This window comes from Onychomys torridus, chromosome 6 (genome assembly GCF_903995425.1).
Source record: "Onychomys torridus chromosome 6, mOncTor1.1, whole genome shotgun sequence".
Lineage (NCBI taxonomy): Eukaryota > Metazoa > Chordata > Mammalia > Rodentia > Cricetidae > Onychomys > Onychomys torridus.
This window is the reverse complement of record NC_050448.1, coordinates 61568360-61582338: the sequence shown is the minus strand read 5'-3', so window position 1 is coordinate 61582338 and position 13979 is coordinate 61568360. Positions and strand designations below refer to the sequence as shown.

General features: G+C 38.7%; 1 protein-coding gene across 2 annotated transcripts in view; it reads left to right on the top strand.

Annotated features, from left to right (window-relative positions):
- The window catches only part of Arfip1 (ADP ribosylation factor interacting protein 1), an 89662-nt gene that overhangs the window by 33511 nt on the left and 42172 nt on the right, over window positions 1–13979 (top strand). For both annotated transcript variants that reach the window (XM_036190715.1, XM_036190716.1), the window contains exon 3: window positions 7568–7676. In XM_036190715.1, the coding sequence (XP_036046608.1) occupies window positions 7568–7676 (109 nt within the window). The remainder of the gene's footprint in view (window positions 1–7567; window positions 7677–13979) is intronic.

Sequence of the window (13979 nt, the reverse complement as noted above, 5' to 3'; positions counted from 1 at the left end):
TAAAGTTTAATCTTCACAGAAGTCAGGTTACTCTTCAACTTTTGAGCTGTGTATTATTTACAATGGATGCTGTTAAAAACTACTAAACAGTGAAGAGGTCTAAACCTGCTAATCTCAGCTTAGGGGGCGGAGGTCGGAGGGTCAGGGTCATTCTCTGCTACACAATAAGTTCAAGGCCAGGCTGGAAAATATAAGATTGTTTCAAAAACAACAGAAAACAACAAAATAGAAAGCAAAATGAAATATGATGCATATTATTATCATGTTTGTTAAATAATGACTAGACATTTGCAAGTTGTACCTTGAATTAAAGAGAAGCAAACATGAGTTATACATAGTTGAAGCTTCTTGTCAATTCAGCTGTAACTGTCAGATTAGGGAAATTTCCTCATTAGATATAGCTGAAATGGAACTTTTCCTGTGGAATTTCCCAAACAAAAACATAGTTCAGAAGTTTCCCAGCTCTGAAGTCCTTAGAAAATTATATACATATACTAAACTATCAAAATTTCCATTTAAATTTAGGGGGTATAATCTTGGGTCTTCAGAACTTAAATTACAGAATACTAGTTCAGTAGGAACTTCTTAGAGACCTTTGGCTCTCACTGCTTTATTTTACAACGGGCAGAGGATCCTAGATGTCCAGATGGGCTTACTAGCATTACATAGCTACTCCAGAAGCCCATGTGTTTGCTTATAATTGCAGTGAGGGGCAAGAATCCCTATTCAAAAAATGCTAGGTGTGTGATAGAGGTATTCAGTAAATATTTTATGAATGAATGCTTACTTTTGTGAGAGCTGACCTAGAACTAAGGCTTCTAGACCTGGTGGGGGAGGTATTATACTTTCAGATTGACCGCATCGTGCACCTTAATTGTGCTGCTTGGGCTGCTGGTTGCTTTTGTGGCTGTGTAGTCTTTGTTGATTTTTTTTTAATAATGTGTGAAAAAAATGATAGACTTGGTCAAATAAAACATGCTTATATATGGTAAGAGGAAATATTGCCCGAGAAATTGAGAGCTGAAAGATAAGGTAGACAGATGAAGAAGGCTGAGGAGTATTCCCTTCAGAACCACCAGTAAAGAGTCTGAAGAAGGTATAAGGACTGTAGGATTGCCAGTTCTCATGGTCAAAGTAGAGAATGTGTGTGTGCTGGGGTGGGGGAGGGTGCATAAAGTATACGAGAAATGACACAGATAGATAACGTGGACTGTAGTCCCTGCAAAATCTTATAGCCATGTTAAGAAACTAACTTATGTAAAAGGCAGTGCAGAGCCACAAAAAAGTATAAAGATGGGTTACCTCAACCAGACTCACATTTTAGAAAGTTGTGTCTGAACTGAACATGGTGGTACACACCTTAGATCCCAATACTGGGGAGGCCGAGGCAGAAGGATCGTGAGTTGGAAGTGAGCCTGGGCTTCTTAGCATCTATGGATGCATAGTCAGACCTGTGAAAACAGAGGGCGGGAGTTGGGGGAGAAGGGCAAAGAAAGTTGTTTCTCACTACAGTGTAAAGATTCCATTGCAGGGCTGACAGGACAAGAGACAAGGAACACAAGAATAGTCACCAAGACAAGAGAGGTAAGACTTAGGCTCTGGTAGAGGAAGTAGAACCATTGATGACCACCAGACTGTTTAAAGATAGACAATTGGAAATCAGAATATAGTGTGAGGAAACGAGAGAAGGAGCTGCTATAGTTCATAAAATACTTGAAGGATGCACTATATTGGTTGAGAAATACTCCTTCATTAATATTTTTCTTTTAGCAGAATAAGGGACAAGTAATTCTGCTGCAATTCTCCTCACGTGTTCCAGTATCATGAACATCATCAAGGGTGTCGATTTTAAAACATTTGTTGAATCCTTTGTGTTCTTAGATATGCTTGTTTCATACTGTTGTTCAAAAATGGCTAGTTATGCCAAGTATCAAATTGGGGATTTGGGTTTTAAATTTCATTTTGAGATTGAAGAAAGGGCTCAGCTCTGGCTGCTCTAAGTGTGGACTAAAGTTTGGATTCAGCACCCTTGTCAGCAGCTCACAGATGCCTGTAACTACAGCTCTAAGAGCTCCTAGGTGTCTCCTATCTTCCATAGGCACCCTGACACACACTTACATACACTCACACAGACACATACACACACAACAACAACAACAAAAAGAAACTTTTTAAAATTTGCATTCCTTCATTTTCTAACCAGTATTAAAATATGCAAAATGGAGACAAGTTCCCATGGCTTAAAATGAACACTCCTTCACAGCTTTGTGAAATCTAAATAGTCTGATTTTGTATTATTTAAAATGTACTAAAAAAACAAAGGAACCTTATTTGAAGTTTTTGTTAAAGTATCATATTTGCTTACAGGCTAATTGAAAATTATTATTATTATTATTATTATTATTATTATTATTATTATTATTATTTTAAGCTGAGGATCGAACCCAGGGCCTTGCGCTAGCTAGGCAAGCACTCTACCACTGAGCTAAATCTCCAACCCTGAAAATTATTTATAAGTGTATTAAGTACTTCAGTATTGACCTGTTGTTTCAGTAGAGTTGAGATTTAAGCCATTTTAAGGTTTGAATTGAATATTATCAACATAAAAATGTAAAGTGTGGATTTAGTGCTGGTTATGAATGAACTAATTATTTCTGAAATAGACTTTGTAAAAATAGGAATAAATACAGTCATATAATTCAACAAGTTACTAAGCTACGCGATACCTTATAACTAAGCATAAAAAAAATTATGTGCAAAAGATACATTTGAAAATTTTATACACTGTGAGTCTATATTGTATTACTTTAGGAAATATAATGCCCCCCCCAGACAAGTTGGCATGCTCTGACTTTTGAGTATTACCTCACAAGTTATCCATTCCTCTCTTACATCCCCAATTGTTTTGTACCATCAAGCTACTAGTCCCTTTTCAGAATTTTGTACCACTTCAGTTCAGATGTTGCACTTTTTCTATATAATGACAAGAGCTTTGTTTCTTGAAGGATTGTTGCTTGTCAAGGAACCCTGGCCACCACGAAGTACTAACATTGTCAGGCTGGAGGCCATTGGTAATAAGGTAGATGGCGTTTCTGTCATTTAAAAGTGTACATAATCAGAGATATCTGTCATATCTATTTAGTCCCTTACTATTTCACCTTATACCCAGCACTCTACTATTTCTTTGTGAGAATTTGCACAGTGTTCTTTTATAAGAAAATGATTCATGTGGCTAATGTTCTTTCAGGTGAGTTCAGCTGCCCCAGTGTACCTGTATACACTTTGTATACCGCTCATGTTAGGTACTTGGTTTAGGAAGGAAGTGTCTATTTGGGCTCACAGTTGAGAGTACAGAGAAGTCATGGCAGCAGAAGCTTGAGGCAGTGGTCACATTGCACTTACGGTCAGGAAGCAGAGAGTGATGGATGCTGGTGCTCAGCTCATTTTCCTTTTTTTTATTCAGTGTGAGCCCCTACCCACAGATGATGCCTCCAGCATTACCTGGGAGTCTTCACACCTCAATCAACAGATCCAGGGACTCCGTGGGGACAAACCCACAGACATGTGCATACACATGCACGCACACACACACACACACACATGCAGTCTTGAGGATGAGACCCGAGTCTCCTCATAGCATTCATTTATGTTTCCTGTATTCCTTATGCATATAACTGGAAGGCCATTTTGTATGAGATTTCCATGCACCTGTGTTTTCATTCCTACCCTTCAGAGAAGTCAGGTCGGGAACATTTAGCTTGTTGGTACTAAAGAAGTTTATGATTTTTGAAGACATTTCGTATTTGGGGAATTTGAATTAGGGATGATCAACCTGTGTCTCAGCGATACTTCAGTTCTTCCTTTGTGCTTTTATATCCCTTGATACCCAGGGAATTTTGTTAAAACCCTTCTGCTGAAATTCCTAGGAACCAAGGCAGCAGTCCAAATTAAGCATCAGTGACATTTGAATGTGATTAGATTTTTTTTAAAGTCCTCGTATTTTTCCTAAGCTGAGCTTATCTTCACTGAAAGATATGTCTCTAAAAAGTTGTTATGTTTTATGCAAGGTGAAAAAATAGGGAGACTGTGGAATGAAGTGGATAAAGCTGGATGACTTGTGTCAAATTAAATAAGGATGTTAAAATAGCGGAAAATTATAATAAATAAAAAAGTGAGTTCTGAGTCTTTAAATTTTAATCCTATACTGTATGGGAAAGGGAAAATATAAAGAAAGGAGGTAGAAGGCATAGCTCAGTGGCATCCCTATGAATTAAGTTACTTTTATTGAAATTCATGATCTGCCTCTTCCTCTTCTTTTGTTTGCTCTCTATACAATTCTTATTTTTAGTATGAAATGAACGTCTACCCTTAAAGACTGACTTTCCTATATTTTTGTATTCATAGGCAGTTTCTGTTACATAGATTATCATTTTATATTCTAAGTGTGTGCTTTCATTTATTATTTTATCTTTGAGGTGTGTTCTTGCCATCAAACCCCTGCGCTCAAATGTGCCCTGTTTCTGACTCCCAAGTAGCTGGGCTTAACAAGTATGTGCCACTGCACCCATCTAGTGTGTAACATTCTAAAACTCCAAGCTTTCAGACTTAGAAGCTCTTTGTAGGTGTCTTATGTGACTATCAGAAGTTAATTATATGGTAATTTTAAATATAGGCATGCCCTAATATAATTAAGATGGCATTGTTAAGTGTATTACTTAACGATGGGTCAAGGGTGCGTGCTTATAATTTCATGTTTGTGAGGATGATAAGGAGATACATTAATGACTTTGGTGTCTTATACTGTCTTTGTCATTCTTAAAGTAAAAATCACTCATCCTAAATTATATGAAACATATATAATCCTCCATTGATCCTACTTCAAACGTTCAACAGAGTTCTATTTATAAATTAATGCAAGAGGGTATTGTCCTACGTGTTCTTTGTGTGTTGTCTGTGAAGTAAGCATTATTAACCCTCAATTATCTCCATTTTAGAATAAAGAAACTCAACAAGTTAGAGAAGCTGTCTGGGATCACATGGTGATTAAGTGACTAAGGCAGGTTCCCAGTGTAGGCTTATCTGACTGGACCTCAGAGCAAATGTTGCAGCCATTACATAAACTGATTATTGCTATTATTTTTTAAAGTAATAAATCCACTTGGTATCAGAACTAACTCTTTACTGATAACCAAAGTACCAAACAGTTTTGTTTTCTTTCTGAGGTATTCTGCCTGCATCTCTCAGTCTAGAAAGCATATTATAATGTAGAGATGACCTCGACCCTACCACAATATAAATATTCTTCACACAGAAGTTGATAAATGTTTTTGTTTTAGTCATTACTAGTAACAAATCACTTGAGACTCACCTTGTTATAATACCAGTGAAGACACTAGTGTGGTGAAATGCCAAGGTTGAGGACGGAAAGATTAAGAAACTGTTCCCAGACATGCTCCCTCCACCTAATGTATTGTGATAAATCACTCAGTTACTGGTCTAGCTAGAAAGTTACAAGATTTAAGGTTGAATAAGTAGAACAGAGTATTTCAAAACTAAGCAGAGATGCCTTAAAAGTAAAACATACAATCACTATTACAGTATGGGAAAAGTTTAGGTTTATATACAGCCTATAAATGCTATAAAAACAGTATGAAGTCAATTGGTGCATATTTAGTTTTCTGTTCTTGGGAAGTTAGGATCTGGGGGAAATCTTAAAAATGTATTTAAGCCAGGTGGTGGTGGTACGCACCTTTAATCCCAGCACTTGGGAGGCAGAGGCAAGCGGATCTCTGTGAGTTCAGGACCAGCCTGGTCTACAAAGCGTGTTCCAGGATAGCCAGGGCTCACAGAGAAACCCTGTCTTGAACCACACACACACACACACACACACACACACACACACACACACACACACCAGAGAGAGAGAGAGAGAGAGAGAGAGAGAGAGAGAGAGAGAATTTTAATATTTCAGTTATTGAATTGGTTTAGCAGAGTATAAAAGGATAATCATAAGCAATACTAAAGCAGGAATATCTCCAGGTTGGAATGGCTTCAATTCCTGTGTGGTTAGTTACAAATCATGTATGCTAAGCCAGATATAGTGACACAGGTATAGCTCCGGCACTCCAGAGGCTGAAGTAGAAGGGTTGCAGGTTCAAGGCCAACATGAGGTGGAATAGCAAAGTCCTGTCTCTAGAATAAAAATAAATTTTAAGTCTTGTATTTCTTTAAATGCTTAGGGTTACTCTAAGGACATTAGTGGTATAGCTATCAGGTTTTAGACCCGGGTACTCAATCTTAATGGGGTCCCAGGATTCCTCGAGAGGTGATCTCGATGTAGAAAAGGGCACGAGTTCATGCTTAGTCACCAGAGTAGAGTATTCCAGAGAAGTCTGTCCTCAAGCAATGTTTTCAGTTCTCAAAATAGATGTGGAGCAAATGCTTTTCCCCAGAAGTGTAAGGATGATAAACTTAGCCATATTAATTATATTTTGGCCACTTTGTATATGTTGCCAAGTTCCACATTGGTAACAGTAGAAAAATTCAAGAAAATGAGTTGAGGCTTGCTAATGCCTTGAGCAAGAAAAACTTAATGGGTACATTTAAGGGCTAGAGGAATCTCAGGATTCAGAAAGTTCTTCAGCAAGCATTCCAAATGCTGTCTTCAAATCAAGTTGTTGTCACAGACGTCACTTAATCTGTGCTACAGTATTTTTATTCCAGTAGCAGAGTAGAGAGAGTTGCTGAAAATCAGCTGTGTTTAACATTGACTTACATCACTCCTGCCTGTCATGTTGTGTTCATGAAAATTAACTTCTAAATGGTCTGTGATGCCAGTTGCATGTATCAGATATCCCACTTATTGTATTACTGAATGTGTAGCAGATTTTCATCATGTTTTAATTTTACTTTTTTTCTGAATTTCATTTGGGGGAGGGAGTTGGCCTTAGATGAGATATAATGGTATCTAGTTTATGATTGGTCTTGACTTCAGCTCCTAACTCTTTTAAGCTGTCCTTACATGTGTCACAAATTAATATTCTTAAAGTAGTTGTTTCACCAAATCAAGCACATCTACTATTCAGAACTCACTTTTTAATTCAATTAGAATTAAACTTCCTATTTTATCTGGCCTTCTTCTAATTCCCGTTCCCCATCTCTCAGTGGAGACTTTAGCTGCATTTGGCCCTGGAAGCTTCCTTGCTGCCCTCCCTACTTTGACAATAACATGATCATGACTGCCTAGAGTTTCCTGCCTTCTCCTCCACAAGGGTCTTTGTTAGACTGAGATGCATCCTGCTTTACCCTCATTCCCATCTCTCCAACCTTCTGTGTCCCGATACCTTAAACTGTGATCACTGTAAAGGTATGTTGTATTTGGCATACACTGTACCTCCTAATAGCAAATCTTGCTGTATCTGATCATCACAGAATGCCATGTCAATTTAAGGATAATCTGTAGAAAGAGAAAAATATCATAAAATGTAGTTAAAGGTACAAGTCTGAATATTATGTGATGTGAGATCTTTTACCAAGTTTTTTTTTCTTTTATTCAAATGTTACTAAGGATTTGAAGCGTTCATTACCGTCTGGACTTGGACTCTCAGAAACTCAAATTACATCTCATGGCTTTGACAGTACCAAAGAGGGGGTTATTGAAGCAGGAGCATCCCAAGGTAAGATCCCACACGTTGTGAAGATGGCTGAAGTGGAAGAGGGGAGATTCACTAAGTGCAGCTTGTGTTAAAGAAGACAAGAGTTTCTGTGATGAAAAGCGATCATAAACAATCACCTTTCTCTTCAATTTAAATAATTTAAGAATGATTTCACCAGTCTTTATATCAGTATAATTTTACTTCCTACCATTCCAGGGTGCAGCCTATGCCTCACACACTAGGCACATGTCCTGCCACTCATGAACACCCCCTTCAGATTACTACTTGGGAACACTTTTTAGTAATCACTTTAAAATATTGTGAAATCAAGCTATAAAATTATTTCAAGAGGTTAACTTAGATACTTTTGGTAACCACAAAAAGTGTAACTGTATTGGTTTATATAAATGCAGATTACTTATTTCAAAAAAAAAATAAGAAAATGGAGCTTTTATTTTCCTGTGCCTGCCATATAGGCAATCTCCAAGGTCACCTTGATGTTCAGTCTCGGCCGATACTCACACTGTGGCTTATTCCAGGGACAACTACAAGCAGTCAGTAAGGCAACATCTTCAAAGGTCTTCTAGTGCCAGTGCACAAGGACTACTTAGCTCATTCATTGTGAGTTGTGACAAAGTACCCAAAGTGTGGTTACTGAGGGAAGCTCATTGAGCACTTAGTGTACAGGACTTTTATTAGGATTCCTCACACAGACTTCCTGTGAGCACCATCAATATTCTAGACTTAACAGAAATCTGTAGACACTCAACCTCAACCACACTGTTTGTGTGAACAATTCAGGCCCTGGGCCCTAGCCTTCCGGAGGAAATTTTTTTAAAGTCAAATTGCCAGGATCTGGACAAAGGCCAGTCTTGTAAACAGCCTTTATAAGGACAGGCAATTAGACCTGCCATAACTCTTTCCTGCACACAATCTGAGAAGTGTGTGTATATGCACATGTATATGCAGATATATATCTATATTTAATGAAAAGGGAAAAACCTTTTGTTCATGACCTTGCCTATTACTTTTTCAGTGGGTTTTTAGTGTAATACTTTCATTAATTCTTTGATATTTCATACATGCATACAATATATTTTGATCATCTTCTCCCCTTACTCTAACTTTCCCAGATCCCCTCACCCTCTCCTAACTTCCCCTTTATAAAAACAAACAAACAAACAGACAAACAAAAACACTTAGTCCAGAATGTGCTGCCCATGTACACATGGGTGTGGGACCATCCACTGGTGCATGGTCAACCTACAGGGACCACAGTCTGAAGAATTTGGACTGTCCCTTCCCTAGCACCAACCACCCATAGCTAGGGGTTAGAGCTCATGAGCCCCTCCCCTTCATGCTGAAATGTTGGCTGCTTAGGTCTTGTGTAGGCAACAACTGCCAGAGTTCATGAGTGTCCCGATCCTGTCCTATCCAGAAGATACTGTTTTATCCTGGTCCCCACCCCACTCTTCTGTGATGTTCCCTGAGAATTTTTTTTAAGTGAGTAGAAGAAAACCACCAAACATTTGGATCTAGAGCTATAATTAAGTAGCTATAGTTAATGTTTAGTGTGAAGTGTATTAATTGTTTTTTAATGTTGTGGTTTCATACAGTAGATCTCCTTGTCTTGGCAGTACTTAGCCCTCTTGCAGATAACATTAATCTATCTTTTTATTATACTATTGCCCATCTCTTTATTCAAGGGCAGTTGAGATTTTTGAGTATATTCTTTGCTGTATGGGTCTTGGAAAAAGACCTTCTGGATGATCCAATAGTGCATTCTGCACTGTAAGCTGGGGAGTGAGTGATCTGCTTAGTGATGCTGGTTTTCCTTCTGCTTGTGTTTTGAAAAGTCAAGCTGTAGAAAGGAAGCAAATGTGGTAGTGTCTTCTTTTATCTTGGTTTTTGGCTTTTCAAGACAGACAGAACTTCTCTGTAACCCTGACTGTCCTGTTGCTCTGTAGACCAGGCTTGCCTCAAACTCAGAGATCCTCCTGCCTCTGCCTCCTGAGATATGTCAGTATCTTAGCAGTATATATTTGTAAAGCTCTTAAAAACAAAAATCAAGACATGGTCATTAAAAAATAGAGTCTGAGGCCAATGAAATGTCTCGGTAGGTAAAGGCACTTGCCACCAAGCCTGAGTTCTGTTTCTGAGACCCACGTCATGGAATGAGAGAGCTAACTTCAGCAAGCTGTCTTCTGACCTCCTCATGGGCACTATGATTACATACCCCTCCTACAATAAATAAATGTGTGTGTATGTGTGTATTTAATCTAAACTAAAAAGTGCAGTCTTAAGGCTTAGAAGATGGTTTGGTTGGTTAAGTGCTGGATGTACAAGATGGAGACCTGAGTTTGATCTCTAGAGTCCATACTAAAATGCCAGGCATGCCCCAGAGCCAGGAGATGTAGGCACCAGCCTTGTCAGCTCAGTGAGAAGCCTCTCTTCAAACACAAGGTGGACAGCATCTAAGAAGGAGCAACACCCAGAGTCCTCCAGTGTGTGCAGGCATTCACAAGACAAGCACGTGCAGTCTCTGCTGAATTCGGAAATGCAGCATTCTCGTGCAGGGTTCTTTGTCTTTGAAAGGGTGGACTAAACGCCTAAAATTATGATGGTTTATTGGCTTACTTTACATAATTTGACACCATTTTTTGATCAATCACTATTTATTAATTGTTGTGGTACTGGGAGTTAAACTCAGGACTCTGTACATATTAGGCAAGTTCTCTACTACTATTAGGCTATATCCTGGCCCCATTTCAAATTTTAGATACCAGCATGGTGTTCTGAGTACTCGGTCAGTCAAAGAGAGACACTCCAGGGTGTTTTATGGCTTAGCGACAGCCGAAGGTGAACAGCTCTGATGAGTTCAACTAGTGCCTTTGCAGAAACCTCTTTATTGTTACCCCAAAGGTACTTTAATTTCCACATACTGAAGCCTTCTATCTGATCAGCTATATGAGACCTTCTGGTTTGTCAGGTATGTCTCCAGACCAAGCCATACAAAGGCTCTGTGAATACTTCAGGAAGAGCAACTGAGTTAATAACAATCCCTGACTATTTACACAAGGTTATACTTCAAAGCCTAGCTGCCATCATTCCAGAACTCATGCCAGATACAATGGCTCTGTTCAGTCTCTCACCACAAAAAACAAATGTATTATTTAGATATTTTAATTATTTTTAATGAAATTATTTGTCTGACATTTGATTTGATCTTATCCCTGTAAGTAACAGGATTGTAGAGTAATTGGACTAAAATGGCCATTATAATCTTTGGCACATGAACATTAAAATGCCGGCTAGTTTCACTTGCTTGTCAATGCACTCTAATACTCAAATTGGAATGACAAGTATGTTTTGTGCTAGTGGAGTAATTTATCTCCTTGGATTGAGTTTATGAAGCTCGTTTTAACCCACAGTGCATTATTGATCAGTGGATTCATGAGAGAAGTCTTTACACTGCACTGGTTCAGCACTTCCTGGAGAGGCACACTTGTCTTGGCACTTGTTCTGAGACATGGACAGGAGTGAACGTGGGAAAGAGTGACATGCTGAGAATCTAGGAAGTAAACCCGAGGGAGTGTTAGAGGAATTAGTCATAGTTCGCTCTGTGGACAGAAGGCTGAGACATTACTTGATGCAGACTTTTTATTGAACAGTTACTATAAGATAATGATATACTTTTCTGCTTTTTCCTAAAGTTGAAAAATTATACCTAAGTTTAGCTTAAAAACAACAACAAATATTGAAACCTGGTCAACAACAAAAATGTGGCAGAATCAGTAAGAGCAAAAGTAAACCCAAGCTCCTAACAAGGACACGGGCTTGGCCCCGGGTTTTCTTTAGTGAGAGTTCTAAACTTTGCCTCTACCGTGCTTTCTGTTGAGAAGAAATTGGCTAATTCTTCTCAACTTAAGTAGCAAGATCCTGAAGGTTTTGTTTCCTGTTTTTTCTTTTGGGAGAGAGGATCTTAAAGGTCAGGTGTAGTTCAGGTTGGCCTGAAATCACAATCCTACCTCAGGCGCCTCTCCTGGTCCTAGGAATAGAGAGGTGTGTAACACCATGTCCAGCTTTAAGATTTTGGATTCTTTTTATTTTTATTTTTATTTTTTTGGTTTATCAAAACCGTTTCTCTGTGTAGTTTTGGTGCCAGTCCTGGATCTCGCTCTGAAGATTTTGGATTCTTAAGAGCTTTTTGTGGGCACTAGCACTTTTGATAGCCACATTTAGCTGGGAGGGCTAATTTAAACTATACCAGTCTAAAGGCTTAGAGTATGGAAAAATGGAAGGCCCCGTTAAAGGTAAGGCAGACAGTTGAAATCCCACCTCATCATTTGCCCTTTAGTATGGAAGCTGCATCATTTGTTGCATGTATTGTACACATGTCGTGTTGTGTTGTGGCATCATTTCTTACAGAGATTAGTGAACTGACTGTAATAACCAGAACAGCAGAGCTCTGTTCTTGAGGTCATCAGACATGGGACTCTAGCTGTTGTTTGCTGGTGTTTACTACTTCCTTATGATAGGAGCCCGGTGCCTTGGATAGTAGAGACATGGTCTTTGGACAACATGGTTTTTAGACTAGACAGCTTATTTCAGCTCGGCAAGTAACTTGTAGATAGAGCTTTTGTATTTAGTTTGATAATGGAGATCCTGTGGTGTGGATTGTGAACTTCCCCATATGAAACTGATTAACCTCCTGAGCCTCATTTCTCATAAACTTTATTGTGAGTGTTCAGGCCAGTTGATTTCTGTCAGCCAGTCTAGTTTTAAGTTTTGTAATTCAATAGATTTAAAGAGACAGATTTCTCTACTTTAAATGATAGCGGTAGTCTATTTAGGTCTGTCATATGCTTGAATTCAATGTAAGCAGGGGTTTTTTTACTATTACAACTAAAGGCTGTCTTCATCAGAACCTTGTTTATGTGTGTATGGGATATGTACATCTCATGTTAATTATATGTAAAGTGGGTATTGATTCTTTCCTGTCACGAATAACTTTGATATACATTTTTTTCCCAGAAAACTGGAGAAGATTGTAATTGAAATAACAGTTCATTGTAGGCATTAAAATATTCTCAGCTAGAGCTAAAGAGATGATCAGTGAGTAAGAGCACTTCCTTTGCAAACATGAGGATTTAAATTTGAATATGAAAAGCCAGGCTTGGCTTCTTGTGCTGGTAACTCCAGTGCTGGGGAGATGGGGGAATGGTGAGTAGAGACAAGATCACTGGGGCTTGCAGACTACCAGCCTGGCTCCAGGTTCAGTGAGAGAATAAAGCTCAGAGGGATAGGGCAGGATACCTGGTTCCTCCTGCAGCTCTCATGCATGCATGTTTGAAAATTTACCACACTGACACTCAGAGATGCACATAGGCAGATTAGTAGAGAAGATTATTCTCAGCTAAATATTTAAAGAATTTCTCATGTTTTTAATGATTATTCTTTTTGCCTGATTTAATAGTTGCCTTAGGAACAATGATATATGGTAGCATTCCTTTCAAAAATTGCATTTATTTGTTTTGTGTGTATATGTGTGTGGGTGTGCATGCTACAGTATATGCATGTGGAAGTCAGAAGGCAGTTTGTGAGAACCAGTTTTCTACTTCTCAATGGATTCCAGGGACCAAGCTCGGGCCATCAGGTTTAGGAGCAAGTGCCTCTACCTGCTGAGCCATCTCATCAGCCTGATAGGGAACAGTTTTTACTTTCTAGAGGACTACAGAGCCTCAGAGATGTAAGTAAGTTGTCAGTGTTCCTGTCACTATGTGATAGACAGAACCAGAATCTCATACCCAGAATTAGAATTTAAAGCTTGGTTGTGTTTTACTTAAAAATTGCTTTCTTTCCTCTTGTTCTCACACTCAACTGTTTGAAAATCTCACAAGTAGCCTTGAAAACAGCAGGTGCATTCGCACTGACAAGCAGTGGATCTTGAGAGAGTCCCAGATAGGTTCTTAAAGTTCCAGGAATGAGTCTCATGATCACTTGGGAACCATGACAGCACCAGTTCTGGGACTTTCCAGTACCTAGAATTCACCATGGATCTTGTGGTACTGCAGCTCCTGGCTCAGTGGGCCTGAGCCTCTGCATTTCAACATGCCTCAGGGTGACTGAGTTTCTGTGGGCACCCAACATTCCCAACAGAGCAGTAGTCTGCACTGTATCAGACTTGGTTTATGTTTGGAAAAATTTGGCGACAGTTCCTATGAAGGTTGTAATTATTATGAAGGACATACTTCATTCACATTTTTGTAAAAAGTATTAAAATACACTTCTGTATTCCTTTCTGTACCTAAGCCTTTTTTTCAT